General features: G+C 34.0%; 1 protein-coding gene across 1 annotated transcript in view; it reads left to right on the top strand.

The window, feature by feature from the left end:
• The window catches only part of TTC6 (tetratricopeptide repeat domain 6), a 216,366-nt gene that overhangs the window by 175,056 nt on the left and 23,858 nt on the right, over positions 1–17,452 (top strand). The window contains 10 exon segments of the mRNA XM_060098150.1: positions 412–532; positions 1,952–2,102; positions 4,765–4,847; positions 5,786–5,862; positions 6,297–6,457; positions 9,128–9,262; positions 10,664–10,813; positions 11,634–11,774; positions 13,168–13,281; positions 16,304–16,423. Of these exon segments, the coding sequence (XP_059954133.1) occupies positions 412–532; positions 1,952–2,102; positions 4,765–4,847; positions 5,786–5,862; positions 6,297–6,457; positions 9,128–9,262; positions 10,664–10,813; positions 11,634–11,774; positions 13,168–13,281; positions 16,304–16,423 (1,253 nt within the window).

The following is a 17,452-nucleotide window of genomic DNA, read 5'->3' as shown; positions in this document are numbered from 1 at the left end:
AGCCATCAAGGGCAATGGCACCTTTCTGACTGCAATCCACTGCAGTGGATCAGAGGTTAGATTCTAGGCCCATCTTTGCCATTGATTTGCATGGTCACTGTACCTGGCCCCTTTGGACCTTAATCTCTTCATCTGTAAAGTGAGTGGACTATCCTAGATTAATACCAGGATTTCTTCCAGCTCTAATGAGTTTGTGAACCATAATAGTCACATTGTTCCTTATAAACAAATACACTTTTTTTATGTGAGTACTGTTTTTTACTCACCAAATAAGTACATTCATTATAGATATGTTTTATTTTATGTAATGTTAAAAAAATAAGAATAAGCAGTAGGAAGGGGCATAGGCTAAAATATAACTCAGATATGTTTGTTCAGAACCTGAATAAGATATATACCTTTATTTTTAAGCTCTCATAAATGATGGCTATGAGAATCTTAGTTGTTTTCTACATCGGGGCATACTCTATGCGAATCTAAAACTTTGGTTGCTGGCAATTTGTGACTTTGAAGCTGTTATTTCTCTAGAAAGGTATGTTTTCCCTTTTATTCTTACTGATTTCACTTTTATATAAAATCAAGAAAATACCAAGATGAAAGAAAAAGCTTTCTCCCCTCATCAATAACCTTGTAAAAATGAGACTATTATGAAGTCATCCTAGAATTAGAATACAACCTCGGAAAATAAGATTACTTCTAAAATAAGAACTATTCTCAATATCTATTTGCCTCAGATGCTTTTGCAAACTTTAGATATTGAATGGGTTTGAGAGGAGTTTAAATCCAAGGATAGCAAAATCAACCAGTAATTAAGAGCAGTTTGGGGATACCCAGGTTAAAACTTTTTGAAGTTAAGTTCATGGAAAATTGTCATCAAGTTTTAAAATAATGGCAAAATATTTGCTTGATATATTGTTGCTAGGCACAGTATATGACTCAGTGGGAAGAAATCCTCTATTTAGAACTTCTGGCTACATTTTGTTTAGTAAAGCAAAATAAAAAAGCAAATACCATTAGAACACAGGTTCAGGAAGGAACAGACTGAAAGTTACATACACTAGTCAGAAAGCCAGGCTGTAAAAGGTAGAATTTAATTAAATAATTCATCTTCTTTCCAAAGAAGTATTCTTTAAAATGGAAGGTGTCAGAAAGAGTAACAAATCATGCCCATTCTGTGCCAACCGGCAGACTGCTTACTTAGCTTATTTAAGGTAAACTTTGAACTTGACTTGGGAAAAGTCATGGAACATGGCTCCACAATGGCCACAGTGGTTTTCTTTGGGATATTTTTGAGTCAGGAAGAGAAAGAAATGAGTTTCAGTTGCAGAAAGCCAGAAAGTGGGCAGTTGGCAAAAGGGTCAGGGCTTCTGTGCAGTTGGGATACAGAATGTGTAGTTTCCTCATTTTGAAATAGAGGCATGGAACAAATAATTTCTAAGGTTATTTCTACATTGAAAATTGTTTGATTCTAAGAGAGAAAAACAACTTTTATTTGATATAGAAAAGCAACTGGGTTAATACCTCTGTGGAGAGGATTTTTAACCCTAAGCCTCGAGAATATTGCTCTTTCTCACTGTTCCTTACCCTTTCTCTTGGCGAATATAACATAGCTTGAGGCAAAAACTTTTGAGTTGAGGAAAACTAAGCTTGTTATCCAAGATAAGTCAAGATTAAGTCAAGGAAGAGTGAAGTATTGCTAAGAGTCTAGGAGACTTCAGGAAATCAGTTCCTAGGACAGACTCTACAAATGTTTCTTCCTAACTAAGGATTTCATAAAGGTGTTTATAATTTTTAATAGAAAATATTTAACTAATTTATTTTGCTTTAGGAAAACATTGAGAAAGAACCCTGGTATAAATTGATGTATGTATTTCATTAGGTTCATTTATAATTGGAGAACATCTGGAATAATTTAAATGTCTAAGAATATTTTGCTTTCTCATTTTTTTAGAACCATTATTTTGGCTTATATAAATATTGGCCTCATATATCTACTACACCTGGATAACTACATTGAAGCCACTTGGTATTTTTCTGAGGCTATTAAACTTGACCCTATGTATATTCAAAGCTATATTTGTCAAGCAGAAGCCTATCATAAGGTATTTAAGGTTTGAGAACTTTGATTTTTTTAAAAAGTTTTAATTTTTTGAATATTTGTTCAATGTAATTTAAAATATATCAGTGTATTCTTTTTCAGCTAATTACAGAGCCTAATGCATTTATAAACAATACATATTAGATATATTGATAGTTAACTATAATTACCCACTTAAAAATCCTCTCCTGATTAGGTGTGAATTTTTGTCTTTTTTTTTTAAATAATGCCTGTTTTTTTTCTTATTACAAAAGCAATGTATATTTACCACATGTAATATATGTATGCAAATAAGAATACATTAAAAACCATCCATTATTTCATTCTCTAGAGATAACTACTGTTAACATTTTAGAGTCCATCAGTTTTGTGTGTGTGTGTATGAAGAGTGAGTGAATGGGTGAGTTCATAGAATGAGATCTGTGCATAGAATGGGGTCCAAATCATTCACACTTTCCTTTAAACTTTGTTTAAAATTTATGAGTTATTTAAATTAAAAAAATAATATATCCTTAGTGTAAAATTCAAACAATATAGTAAATAATAAGAGCTCTCTCTGACTCCAACCAACTTGGACTTTGCAGAGATAAAGACTGTTAGCTGTTGTGTCTATCTTTCAAAATAGATATTCCCTTGTACTGCTCCATCACTAACCGTCCTGTCCAAGACACTGATTTCTCACCAGAGTTATTGCAGTAGCCTCCTGGTCTTCTTGCTTCTGTTCTTTATTCCTTTTTGATGGGTTTTCAAAACAGCAGCATAGTGATCCTGTTAAAACATAAATCAGGTTATTTCACTTCTTTGCCTGGAACCCTTCAATAGCTTCCCTTTGTGCTCAGAATAAAAGCCAAATCTTGCAAAAGCCAAAGGCCTACAAGAGCTCATGTGAACTGGCTCCTTGTTACCTTTCTACCCTCGTCTCCTACAAGTCCTTTCCTCACATTGGTTTCAGTCAGGATAGCCTGTTGTGCTGTGGAAAACAACAACAACAAATAAAGCTTCAAAAATCACCATCTTAAAATAACAAAGGTTCATTTCTTGCTCACACTGCATGTCCATTGGGAGTTTGCTAGAGGCTCTGTTATTGTCTTCATCTCAGGATGCAGTGTGACTAAGTCCTTACCTTCCTGATGATGGAAGCAGAAGACCCTGGGGCCATTTTGGTATTGTCCTCAGGGTAGGTTTGCTTTTGATCCCTGTTGGGAAGGGGTGGGGAGTGTGTGTGGCCCTTTTGCTTCACTCCCTGTTGATGGAGCTGAGGCCTTATGGGGAAGTTGGAATTTCCTCCAAGCATATTTAGAAACCAAAGCACCAGCATAATATCAAGGTGTAAGGACATATATTCAAAGACTCATTGTTCTGAGGAGACAAAAACCTCTTCACAGTAATCGTTGAATAAATTATGTTGTATTCACACTATAGAGTATTATATAGTCAATAAAAAGAATAGTTAGAATTATGCCAGGTGATTTGGAGGGGTTTCCAAGAGATATTCTAGAACAAGATTTAGAAGACTTTAAAGTGTATACAGTATGATCCCATGTAGATAAAACAATGACAAACCAAACCCTGTGTATGTATATAGAAGAATACATATGCCTACAGTGTGGGTTTAGGCTCCAGGGTAAATCCAATCTAATGCTACCTGGAGAAGTCCAACCCCAGGAAAGCTTGTAAAGACCAAAGAGTGAGCTTCCATCATTCCCATTCAGGGTTTCCTCAATGCATAGCTATGTATGATTGGAACCAGATGGAGCAATGCAGGCATATGAAAGGTGGTTTATTAATTACACCAACCTGATCAGGGTTAGCTTGAGAAGCAGCAGGCCTGAAGTTCCACAGTAATTCTTAAATTTATTTAAAAACATCTCAGACTCCCTCCTTTTGAATTCCCTCTTTTGACTCCACCCACTATTTCCTCCAAACACTTTGTACCATTTTAAGAGGTATTGTCTACTTCCATGCACAAATGTTTTGATCACCATGTCAGCATAGTAAGAGGAGTCGTTTGTTGTCCCAGGTTCATTTTTCTGGGATGTGTTTAGTTCCCCCTTTTGTAATTTCCCCAATGTTTGTAAAAATTTCTATAAATTCAGATTATGCTCTGTAACCAGTATTAAGAAAAGAATCATTGTTTACTTTTCATTGTATACTGATTTTAAACAGATATCTTTTTCATCATTGTTGTATTTTGTTTTATTCATTCATTTTACTCATTAAATGCAAGCTTGTTTTTCCTCTCTTATTTTTAAGTGGAATTGACTTTTACTTTTTATTTTACATTCCTTTGCAAGCTAGTTTATTAACATGAGTAAAGTTTGGTGTAAAAGGTGTTATGGTTGAGGGAGAAAAACTGAAAAGCTAAACAAAAAGGAAAAACAAACTAGAATATATGATATAATCATATTTATTTAAAACTATATATTTATGGATCTGTGTAATCATTCTTCAAATTTAAAGATAATTTAAAGAAAAACAAAAGACTTTGCTTCATAAATGTTTTTTTAAACTTCTCTGTATCCCACTTGCTTTGATGATTCTTAAGAAACACATGTATTAGGAGAGATTCCTGCAAAATTTCTGTATTGAAGGGTGGGAGGGAATAACTATCAGAAAGGAAGCAATCAGTATTTTTATGAGCTAAGTTTCTGTTTATCACTTAACAGTTGCACAAATTAAAAAAGGCAGTAAGAGAGTTATCTCGTGCTATCCACCTTCAGCCAGATGGAATCCAATTATATATAATAAGGTATGTGCATAGAAATAGAATTCTTCTTGGGATCTTAGTATCTGAGCTAGCTGTTGGAATCCTTAGTTCTTTCTTGATCCTTCCAGCCTCCTTGTTTTATATTTAATCTCCCAGAAATGGCCATCTCCAAAGCAGCAAGTCAGATATAGTTGTTTTCGTTAAACTTTAAGATAATTCATAATATAAGATAACAGATCTTTCCCTTTGTTCTGTCCTTGCATCAAAACACAACTGTCTGTGTTTAAGTTCTTTGAGGCCTCTCTAGATTACTGGTTAGATAGTTATCACAGATCTCATGAAAATAAGGTAATATATTTTGATTGTGTACCCAGAGGTACCAAGTATAAACCTCAGATAATTCAGTGAAAAAAATGATACATTGAATTGTATTTCAAATGCAGTAGAGCTTGCTATAAAAGGACCCATTGCAAATTATGAGTTATCACTACCAAAAATATATTATAATTACTAACATGGGAAATGGATTTACAGAAAATGGGAAAGTGGACTGGAACAATGCTTTCTGATAAGGTCTTGCTTGTCTTTTAATTCTTGAACCACATTTTAACAATTTATATAAATACTTCTCCATTTGTATGCCCCTTAAACTGTGTTTAGCTTTTAAAATTTCTCAGCAACAGAGTATAACTTTTTAAATGCCGATAATTACAAAAAGATCTGACAATTTTTCTTTCAGCTTCACATTTCCTAAATTGTTTTCTTCTCACATCTCCATGTTAATTGGCCTATTTAGACTTACATAAAATATTTATAATTTTCATATTGTTTTTGTCATACATAAGTATGAATAGATGTATTATAATAAGTATGAATAAATATATTAAAATTAAAAATTTTAAGTAACTGAGTATAAAAAACTTTATTTTAGAAAAATTATTTTTAACTGCTTAGAATTTAAAAGCTGTTATTTCTTCCAGAGGACAATATCTTCTTAGGATGAAGTGCTATGATCTTGCAAAGTTCACTATTTATCAAGTAGCAGAAATGACCGAAGGTAAATATAATCAATGTAAAATTATAATATTGTCTTAATTTAAAAAGAAATACTTCTTTAAATTTTTTATACTATTTTCAGAAGCTCTGTATAGATAGCATGAAGGGTTCACTTGAAAGTCAAAGTTAGATTTTGAAACTAAAACTTCAGTTTCACATGTATGTAACCAATTTGTAAAATGCTTCATAGCCTAGTGAATTTTGTGAGAGAGATTATTATAGGAAATACCAGGCTTATGCTGTTATTTTTTGTTTGTTTGTTTGCAGTTGGAATGTCTTATTGTTTTTTGACAGTAAATAGATTTTAGTATCATATTGATTTATTAATTCATATTGTAAAAATAGATTATTGAATTGCTTGACTGTCTTAAAATAATTATATTCTAAGTCCTAGATACTTGGCAAAGTTATTGATAAATTTTCCTTTCCTTTTAGGTCTCATTGAGTTGAGTCCTATACAGCAAGCACTCATTTATTCATTTTGTGAGAACCATGACAAGGCCATTCAGGTCTTAGATGGGATCACTTTGAATAAGCCTGAGGTCACCATGTATGCTCTATTAGCAAAAGCTCAAATGAAGGCCAAGAGGAACAAGGTGAAAAGTCTTGAGTAACGTTTACTAAACCTATTAATGGAATTTTTATATTGTGCTTGGAATTACTGCTTACATATATATATATATTTTTTACAAAACTAAATCATACCATTTCTTTATTGATTCTTCTGTTAATTAATACTTGGGTTGTTTCCTTTTGTTTTTTTCCCACTTAAGAGTAAGGGTAATATTCTTTTTCATGTTTTCTGTTAACATTGCTGATATGTAGAGAATGTAAATGTTTAACTTTCAAGAAAATGGCACATTTTCCATAGGGTTGTACCAATTTATTCTCCCACCTGTAGTGTATGAGTATTCCCATTGGTCTCCATCCTCTACAATAACTGGTGCTGTCTACTTTATTTTTATCAGTTTGGTGGATAAAAACTAATGTCTCATTATGGTCTTAATTCACATTTCTCAGTTTGAGCAAAGGTTGAGGTATCTTTTTGTATGTTTATAGCCACTTATATTTCCTGTTCTATCAATTTGCTGTACACATTTTTGTTTGTTTTGTTCATGTTGATTTTTGGCATTGAAAAAAATAAGTCCTGTGTATTAGTCCTTGATTTGTTACGTGTGTGTCATGTATCCTCTTGCAATTTGTGGCTGGTTTTAAAATTTTCTTCATGATGTCTTTTGATAAGCAGAGGGTCTTAATTTTAATGTAGTTGAATGTATCTTTTTTTGTTTTATTGTCACAGCTTTAAAAAAATTCTTGTTTAAAAATTCCCTCCCTACGCCAAGGTCATGAAGATATTTTCCCATATTTTCTTCTAAAAGTTTAAAAATTCTGCTTTTTTCATTTAAGACCTCACTCTACCTTAAGTTGATATTTTTGAATGTGAGATAGTGATAAAATTTCAATTTTCCCCATATGGATACTCAAATGTTCCAGTATCATTTATTGAAATGTTCTCCTAAACCAAAGATCTGAAGTGGTACATCTGTCCTATTATAACCTTTCATGTATGTGTGGATCTGATTTTGGGCTCTCTATTCTATTCCTTTGGTCAATTTTTCTATCCCTGGCCTAATAGTACAATGTTTTAACTACTGTTGCTTTATTGTAATTCTTGACATCTGGTGGAGCAAGTTGCCACACCATCTTCTTCTCCAGGAAATTCCTGGTTATTCTTGGGCCTTTACTCTTCCAGCTGGTCAAGATTTTAAATTCATCTTGTTAAGATTCATTAAAAACCCTGCTGGAATTTTGATTGAATTGTATTGAATCTCTAGATTATTTTAGGGAGAATTGACACCTTTATGATATCAAATTCCTTCTTTGGAATAATCTTAAATTTATTTTAACCTCCCTGAAACCTGAAGTCACTTTTGATTGGGTCCCTCTTCTACCCAGTCAATAGTCATGCTCTCTTGGTTCTACTTTCTAAATGTCTCTCAAATCCACTTCCTTTCTCTATTTCTCTGGTCATTATCCTAGTCCAGAACATATTTGTATTTTGTTTGAATTATATAATAGTGTTGAACTCTTCCAAGCTTTTCTCCACATGGCTGCCACAGTACTGTGTTTGGAATGTACATTTGCCCTACGAGAGCGTCCACTACTATTTAGAGTAGTGAAGGAAAGAGAGGTGAGACATCAGCTAGAGGAGGAAGTGTAGATGTGTTCATTTAAATTTAAATGTGATGGAAGACTTTACGGACTCCAGGAGGCAATGAAGGGGCAGAGATCCAAAAGCAGAAGGTGGGACAGAAGGAGTTGGGGTCAAGGGCACAGCTTGAGGAGTTAGTTCTGAAAAGAAGAAAGGAAACCATTCAAAGACAGGAGAAAAAAAGATGGAAATGCAGAAGATATAGAGACTTTGAAAAGTAAAAATGAGGGAAATTGAGAAGGTGATGCATTTTTTTCTATTGCAAAAGCATGTGCTGAGAGTGAGGCTGGAAGGATGAATGTTGAGGTAAGCTGTAGACATGTGATGTAAACTAAAGGCGGGCACAAAGGACACAGCATATCCAAGTTAAACTTCATTGTTTCTTTAGCAATTTAATATAATTAAGAAAGTGGACTAAAGAGTCACAAGTAGCTGTATTTCTATATATTAGGTAAATACATTGAGTAGCTAGTTATGAAAACACGTTTCTATTTGGAAAATTGAATTTTTTTCATTAAGAGTTTCAACTATTTTGACAGAATAGTTTAAATGGGTAATTTTTGATGTTAGTTTATTTTCTGGTGTCAATGGAACCCCCTTGAGAGCATAGCAGGACAAAATAAAAGTTGATTAAAACAACCTCAGATATTATCAGTGGAGAACTTTTACTACCTAATAGCTGCCCGGCATTCCCTTCAGGAGAATTACTAGGAAATTGGTCATAAATTGGTCTATAAATTTTAGTCTTATTTAAGACTATGAGAAAATACCCTTTAGAATTTGAAATTATAGTTCCAAAAGTCCACTTGTGTAACCCTGCTTACGTACCTGCCTGTAGGATAGGCACCTGGGTGGGTCAGATTTCCTGCCTGTCAGAAGTCCTGCCTCTTGGTGCACTGACAAGATCTGTGTCTTTACCAGGTCTGTGTGTCCTCTTGTGAAATGAGAGTAGGGCTGTGTGCTCAGGATTCCTTTTAACATCTAAGGCTGTTGTGTTAAATAAATATTAGAAAGAAACATTCCCTTCCCTCTCTTTTTTTAAAAATCATTATAGGAAGCCATGAGAATGTTTAAAAAGGCGCTGGATATCTTTTCTCATTCTGATAAAGGACGAAATGCCGTAGCAGCTTCATCAGACTGTCTGTATCACTTGGGTCTTTGTTACATGGAGGAAGGCAACTTACAACTGGTATTTTGTGTATTTAAGAGCATAAGTATTTTATGGTTTTAGAAATTGTTTCCTTGCATTCAGTTCCATTTCTGAAGGCTACCTAAACAGTGAGTGACTAGACCAAAGCTTCTTATAAAGCTTGGCTTACTATAGGCAGTCTGCACCCTGCAAAACCTACTACATTGTTTTATTTATTCAAACATTTTATTGATGCTTGTTTGTCAACACTATTCGGAAGACTAATGCATGTTTCCCACTAAACAAATTTAATTGTAAGAAATTATTATATCAAAATTTCATCACATTAGTATAAATTTACTTATTAAATTGTAAGTACTTTATATTGAGTGCTTCAGTGTAATGTAGAATAAATGGAAAATGATTAGGACACTGATTCCTTTTATTGACAACTGAGCAATTCAAATCAGAATAAAACCAGATTCATTGAAAACCAGTTGATTCAATTATTACGTATTTATCCAGTATTTGGCTCTTTCACACAATTCTCCATTTCAAAATTTTCAGTGATATGATAGATATGTATTTTCCATTGGCTATTTCTGAATATTCCACAACTATACACACACAGACACACACACACACACAGACACACACACACACACACCATTCCAGTCCTTACATTCATAGGGGTGCACAGTGTCTGAAACTTGCATCTTCATAACTTTAAAAAAGAGTTGCGGGCTTCCCTGGTGGCGCAGTGGTTGAGAGTCCGCCTGCCGATGCAGGGGACACGGGTTCGTGCCCCGATCCCGGAAGATCCCACATGCCGCGGAGCGGCTGGGCCCGCGAGCCATGGCCGCGGAGCCTGTGTGTCCGGAGCCTGTGCTCCGCAACGGGAGAGGCCACAGCAGTGAGAGGCCCACGTACAGCAAAAAAAAAAAAAAAAAAAAAAAAAAAAAGAGTTGCACTTGATTAGTTGTTCCATTAAGAAATTACAATAAATCTAAGATTAATTACAAATATTTTTCATGTTTTTAGCCCTTTTGGACAAGCAGAGGAAACCTAACTTTGCTTTACAATATTAGGAAAAATTTTGGAGTTCCATTGCTTTGAAATTTTTTAACCATATATCTGCTGGCCCACATGGAAAATAAATGTACTAATTGTGATTTCTTTGAAGAAACACAATAGGAAGAATAATGATTAAAGTTACACCTCTGAAAGTATCGTAACAACATGGATTATGCAGACATTAATCTGGGAGTAAGGGAACCTGTAAATTATAATAATAAATCTGGCTTGTTCATAAATTTTTTTTGCTCCACAACGTTCGCTGGGAGAAACATATTTAAAATGACCAAAAACTAAAATGAAAACTTTTCAACAATAGTTATATACTGTAATTTATTAACATTTTAAATTAATACATTCTACTCACTACATGATTTGCTCTTCTAGGCTTTTGATTCTTTTACAAAAGCTGTGAAAGCAGATCCTGATTTTGCAGAAGGCTTTTATCAACGTGGGCTTTGTAAAGTAAAACTCCACAAGGATAGTTCAATCCTGGATTTTAATCGTGCAATTACCCTTGATCCAAAACATTACCAGGTATTTAACTGAACAATTTCAGTGGTTTGGAAAGTGTGTTAAATTTGCTAAAACTGTTAAATCTTTAAATGTTATTGTTATTAGTTAGCAACAGTCAGTTAGTTTTACCTACTTTTCAGCAGTTTTAATAATCCATATATCTGTATTTCCCCTTGAACTAAAAATATGATTTCCAACAGGGAAATTATATAGGTAAAAGTGCTTCATGAATTGTGGTGTATACAAATATTGTAAATATTTTAATGTACCTATTAATAATTATTTTATATACTATGTTATTAATTTTACTTACTTCTTGTTTCACTGTCATATTGATTCCTGCCTCTTAAGAGACTAGAGACAACACAAAACCCAATAGATGAAACTCCATTGGATCTTGATTTTAAAAGCATATGAAATTTGAATATGGATGAAATATTAGATGATTTTAGGGAAATACTATTAATTTTCTTAGATATACAGTGGTAGTGTGGTTATGTAGGAGAATGTCTTCTTCACAGGAGATGCATACTGGAAGACTTGGGGTGAAGTTTTATGATGTCTACAACTTATTTTCAAATAGTTCAGAAAAAAATAGATACAACAAAATTGAAAAATGTTAATAATTATTGAATCCAGGTGGTAAGCATATGGGTGTTTACTATTCTTTCAATTATTCTGTATGTTTGAAATTTTCTTAATAAAAGAGAGTGACAAAAAGTCTATATTTTATACCATCTTTGGGTGGCATAAATTTGTTCCAGCTACCATATATTTTGGTAGAACTGATACTTTTACTAAAATATCTGTTCCTGCTTTCCTCCTCTCTTTCTCTGAAAAGGCATATTTAAGTCGAGTAGCCTACTATGGTTTGAAAGGCAGATACTCCAAAGCAATCTTGAGTTGTAATGAGGCCATCAAAATTTATCCTCAGAGTGTGCGTGCCTACATCTACAGAGGAGTTCTGAAATACTACAACAAGGTAAGGCATTTCCTACCTTGTTCTCTGGCATTTTAGAGTGGGTGGCTGCTCAGGTGCTAAGGAGGGACTCACTTCCTTTTTTTCCTCTGTGAGAGGAGTATTGCCATGATACGAAGGCAGAACTACATAGAAGGTGTTACACTTTGACAGTACATCAAAAGGATTTCAATTCATAATTTTTCATAAAATGGTGATATTTATTTTTGACATTTGCATTTTATATAGCACTGATTATGTATTTTTATTAGGAAAGTAATATTCATTGTAGAGAATTTGGAAAATACAGAGAGGAATAAAGGAGAAGATTAAAATCACCTGTTTTTGGGGAGGGTGGGAGGGAGGGAGACGCAGGAGGGAAGGGATGTGGGAACAGATGTATATGTATGACTGATTCACTTTGTTATAAAGCAGAAACTAATAAAAAAAATCACCTGTTTTCCCACCATCAAATGGTAATTCCTGAGAGCATTTTGATGTATTTGAATTTTGTCTTTTTTTCCTAATAAAATATAATATATACTTTCCAAAATTGTGACTATGCTACTTACATAATCTGTGTTGTGCCCTGCTTCTTATATTTAATCTTTGAAGATACCATTTTTAATGGCTGCATAATATTCCACCATAGTGTACTTTTAACCACTTTATTGTTGGACATTTGGATTGTTTGAAATTTTTTATTATTTTACTATTTTAAATAATACAGTTATACACACAGAACAAAATCATTACTTGAGTTTATGGTTCCTAAATGGAAATTACTGGGTGTAGCAACACTATCGATACCTGATGCTTCAAGGAATACTTTTTTTCTCCCTGTGTTTCTTTTTTGAACTTTCTCTGTAGCCATTTCATATGAAATATTTTGCAAATAATACCTTAAAGCAAAGGTGAGACCTTGTATTACCTGTTAATTCCATGAAAATTACTATCTATATAAATGGATGATCTAAGGTATCAGAGAAGCATCAAAGAGAAGCAAAAGAGAACATGGATAGAAAACATGACGATTATGTGATATGACAGTGAGAGTGACAGAAGCAAGCAAGCTCTGGTGAATGTTTGCTGGATGAATAAGGCTTGCTTCTCTTTTATCCATAAGAAATTTAATTTTTTCCTTGCTATATAGCAACAATGGAAATAAGATAATCATTTAAAGTTGTTTATATATTGAATTTTATTTGCAGGTGAGAGAAACTATAGCAGTTCCTACCAAGGGACCTTCTTAATTAATTCTGTGAAAGATTAGCTTGATTGTCTTAATTTCATGGATGATACACAGAATGGTTAAATGAGTATTCCCAAAACTCTGATAGAATCAAAAATTTATTTTACAACTAAATTTCAGTCCATTATGATTAACCCTTCTCACTTAATTATTTTTTCTTTATAGACTTATAAACTAGCGATTACAGATTTAACTACAGCTATCAACATGGATAAAAACAGTTATATAGCATTTTATAATAGAGCATTATGTTACACCAAGATAAATGAACTTCAAATGGTAAGATGACCATCTTAGTAAACAACACTTTAAAGCATTTGTAAACTTATTTAAAGCATGTGTAAAGTATTTTCTTATTATTTTTGTTACAATTTTGGGAAAATAATTCTGTGGAAATACACATAAAACTTGAGAAACCAAAGAACCATTTCAAAGAATATTTATTTTCTTTTTAGTGCTTACCAAATTTTCTTATACAATTTCTGCAATGTCAAATGAAAACTTAATTTTACAATGCTTATATAAACATTTAAAGGCCATGTAAATTTAAATGTATTACATAATTCTCATTTGAGAAAATGTTTCTACTGATAAACGTGTGCAGAATTTTTAAGCAGTGATCACTAGCAATATTGTTTGCTTCAAAATCTCAGCATTAACTACAATAGTTTGTGGAGGTATTTTTTTTACAGTGGTCAGACCACAGATGCAGCAGGGAGTTTTGAGTGATGGTTTCCAGCTCAGGGACCAGTGACCAGGATTGTCTGTGCGTTTTGAAGGCCTAACTGATGGCTGCAGCAAACCTTTTTCTCTATTTGTCCTGATGCAGATGCTACCAGTGTAAGCCCTCTTTTATATTTTTAAATCTTACCCCTTCTCCACTCTCTCCTTGTTGGTTTGGTTCTTTTCCAGTTAGGATCCCTCACTGGGGAGCAGGTCAGTAGTTTCTTAGTGTTTTGTCCAATGTCTTGCTTCCCTTTGTGCTGTCCACTTGTTTCCCTTTCCTTGTTTCTCTCCACTTCCATAGTCAATGAAGCATTCTTTAAAAGACTGCATCATGTACCTGCTGCTGTGTGTGGGCACACTCCCACAATTTCCTGGAAACTTGGCAAGTTAAATCTGTTTAAAACATTTAGAAATTTAGTAGTTTATTTGCTATGGAAGGAAGAAATTGAGAAACATTGTTTCTAAGAGGATGTAGAATTCCTGGTAACCGGATTATCAGGTTTCCTCCAGAAATGTTGACAAATGAATAACTAATTTTTAACACAGGCTGTTGTAAACCATTCTAGGAGCTAATTAAAGGATCATTTATCAGAGTAACCTGCACAGCAGGTATCTTTGACAGCTCCCTCCCCACCCCGACTCCTGCCTCTTCTGGGTAACCCTGAACTGCAAACAGTGGTCTGGGTGGGGGCAGGGAACTACTATCTTTGTTATCTCTGATGTGTAACAGAGCTAGTGCTCCATGAATAAAGAAAACGAAAAACGACCTAAATAGAAACCTAACTAGAATAAGAACATATTGGTTATTTAGAGCTGCCAGGTACCCAACGCTTTTCATTCAATGGGCTCCTTTTACAGTTGAGGAAATGAGGTTAGAAACACATCCAAGTCACACAGGGAATAGGGACCTGTATCGGTGTTCGCAGGTTTGTTTGCTTCTGGTTAACAGTCTTTAGGTGGCTTTGTGAAACCATCTGACCTCCAGCATGTGGACCAGATGTCATTTTACAGTGTCACCTCCTCCCTTTTGTCTACCTCCACCCGTTTCTCAGCATTCCTCCCATAACAAGACTGAGAAAACCCAAGTACTTTGTGCAGAAAATGCACTCCCAAGATATGATTTCATAAAAACTAGAAAAGGTGAATTCTGGTTCCTATCACCTTGTATTAATAAAAACAGTAACAGTTACCACTCATTTAGAGCTTATTGTGTGACAGGCACTGGGCTAAATGCTTTACCAACATATAATCAAAATATTTTAAAGTGGACTTCTACAACAATATGATGAGTTATTAATATCCCATTTTTGTGGATGAGGAAACTGAGGCTTAGTGTTAAGTAACTTTCTCAAGGCTGAAAGGTTAGTAATAATAGCAGAGGCAAAACACAAAGCCTGCTCATTGTCACCTTCACGAAATCTCATTTCCCAGCTTTTGCTTCCTCTTGTGTCACATATTCAGCTGCTTAGTGGATTTCTAAGGCATCTTGATATATATACAGGTTTTAATTCTGTGATTCTGTGAAAGGAAAATGGCAAACATTCTAGTTCTGTTTTGTTTTACAAGTGTTACAAATTATTTTTACAGCCTTGTCAATGTTTATTTATAGTTATGCCACAATATACATATATGATATTTAATTGTACAATTCTTTTAGATGCTTGAGTGCCCAATCATGAAACAGTAGAGGAAGAACCACTAAGCAAATAGTAAAATACTATTTTATGTGCATTTTCAGTTAGCATGTGCTACAGGCATATATGATATGATTTGGGCCTTTTCTGATGAAATTATATGGCTCTTTGGGACAAAATGTTCAGAAGGAAAATGAATTAAGAGATTTAGCTCCAGCCCAAATTTGAGATGCTCCTAGTACCTGGTACAGAGTAGATGACCAGTAAAAACTTGGCTGTTCATTGAATGAAAAAAAAAAAGATAAAAAATGGAGAGAGGTCCTCTGAGTTGATTCTCAGCTTAGACTAATATCTTTAAAAAAATGAGAATATTGAAGTAATATTCCAATAAGTACTTATTTGTTAGTTTTATTAAGATCTGTTTTCATTGCTTTATGATTTATTCATTCAACAAAAATTTATCAGATGCCTAGTATGTGCAGGCATGGTGCTAGTTACCGGCTTTACAGTGGTGAACAAAATGGATAATCTGTGCCTCCATAAAACTTAGGTTTCAGTGAAGAAAACAATAAATCACTACAAAGAAATTAAATTTCAAAAGGTAACAAGTGCTCTGCTTTAATGTCAACAGTCTTTTGGTGAAACTATTAAGTTGGGGAAGGGTGTTGCATCCCTGCTTCAATCCATACACAATAAAAGTAGTTCACAGATGATTCACAGATAACATGTGAAGGGCAAGTGCAGTGCACACCGCTTATTAGGAGAGAGCAACATCCACAGTATTTAATTAAGGGAAACCTTTAAATGTAACAAATGATTATTTTTGGCCATAAATTTTGTCACATTAAAGAACTAATTATGAGGTACTAGTTTGTCCATGGTCAGTGCAGTAATGCTCTAAAGAATTGACTTTAGGTTGTAAGTAATTATTTCATTTTCAGGCATTAACAGATTATGGAATTGTGCTTCTCCTTGATGTTGGAGAAACTGTGATGTTAAATGCCCTTATTAATCGTGGACTCATCTACACAGAACTAGAGCAGTTCAGTTTTGCATTAGAGGTAAACCTTTCTGTTTACTTGTAAAAATGAACCCACTTGATTTTGCATGTTCACTTCTGAAAACCAGTGAAAAAGTTTTTCTTGATAACAAGTGGCAATATTAATGAGCAAAAATTCAACTTTAGCGAGAATTGTGTTGAAATACTTTGAATGAGTAATAGAATCTTTGCAAAAAAGTGTTTGTTTACTTTCTTTTTAATACAGATAAATAGCCAATATGTAAAAAAAAAAAATTCCGAATTGATAAAGTATCAAGACTATCATCTCCCCTAAGGGAGTGTCTTAGCTACAGACAAAACTCAATAAAATGATTTATGTATCATTTACTTTGCTGCTTAGTGCTCTTTCTCATTCACAGTTTTCCTTGTACTGATATTATTTTTCAACTTCTGGAGTCATCTTTTGAGATTCTGTCCCACAAAATTACTTACTATTAAGGAAGTGTCTGAGAAACTGTATTCTAGGCAATTTACACTATGGTGAAATGTAATTTCAAGAGTTGAACTCCCTTAGGTTTTGGTTTTGAGATATACCATTCAGAATTCCCTCAGGTAGGGGAAGCTTTGTTTGGTGTAGGCAAAAATCTGTGGCATTCTGGGCAATAGTGTTGGGTGGAGAAAGTGAGGAAAATGGGAGTTGGAAGCAAAAGACCTCAGCTGTTGGAGAATTAAATGTAGGGCCTGTGTTATCCACCTAGTAAGTATTTATTTAGTACTTAAGAACAACATTAACTCTAGTTATCGCACACTCACTACCTACCTGCCAGCTTCTCAATAATGCTGCACAATTTATGATTGTAACTTATGGAAGAGGAAGCTGATATTCAAAAGAGGTTAAATCAAGTCTTAGTTAGCCAGGAAGTACTGGGGCAAGATTTGAACTCAGGTCTCACTTGATTCCAAATCCTGTGTTCCTTCAGACAAGTCATGGTACTGACATTGGCATTGAAGATACAGAGACAAATATCAGTAAGACAGACTTCCAGTCCTTGAGGAGCTCATAGTCTGGTGGGAATCATTCTTGATCCCT

This window comes from Mesoplodon densirostris, chromosome 4 (assembly GCF_025265405.1).
Source record: "Mesoplodon densirostris isolate mMesDen1 chromosome 4, mMesDen1 primary haplotype, whole genome shotgun sequence".
NCBI lineage: Eukaryota > Metazoa > Chordata > Mammalia > Artiodactyla > Ziphiidae > Mesoplodon > Mesoplodon densirostris.
This window is presented reverse-complemented; position numbering and strand designations above follow the sequence as displayed.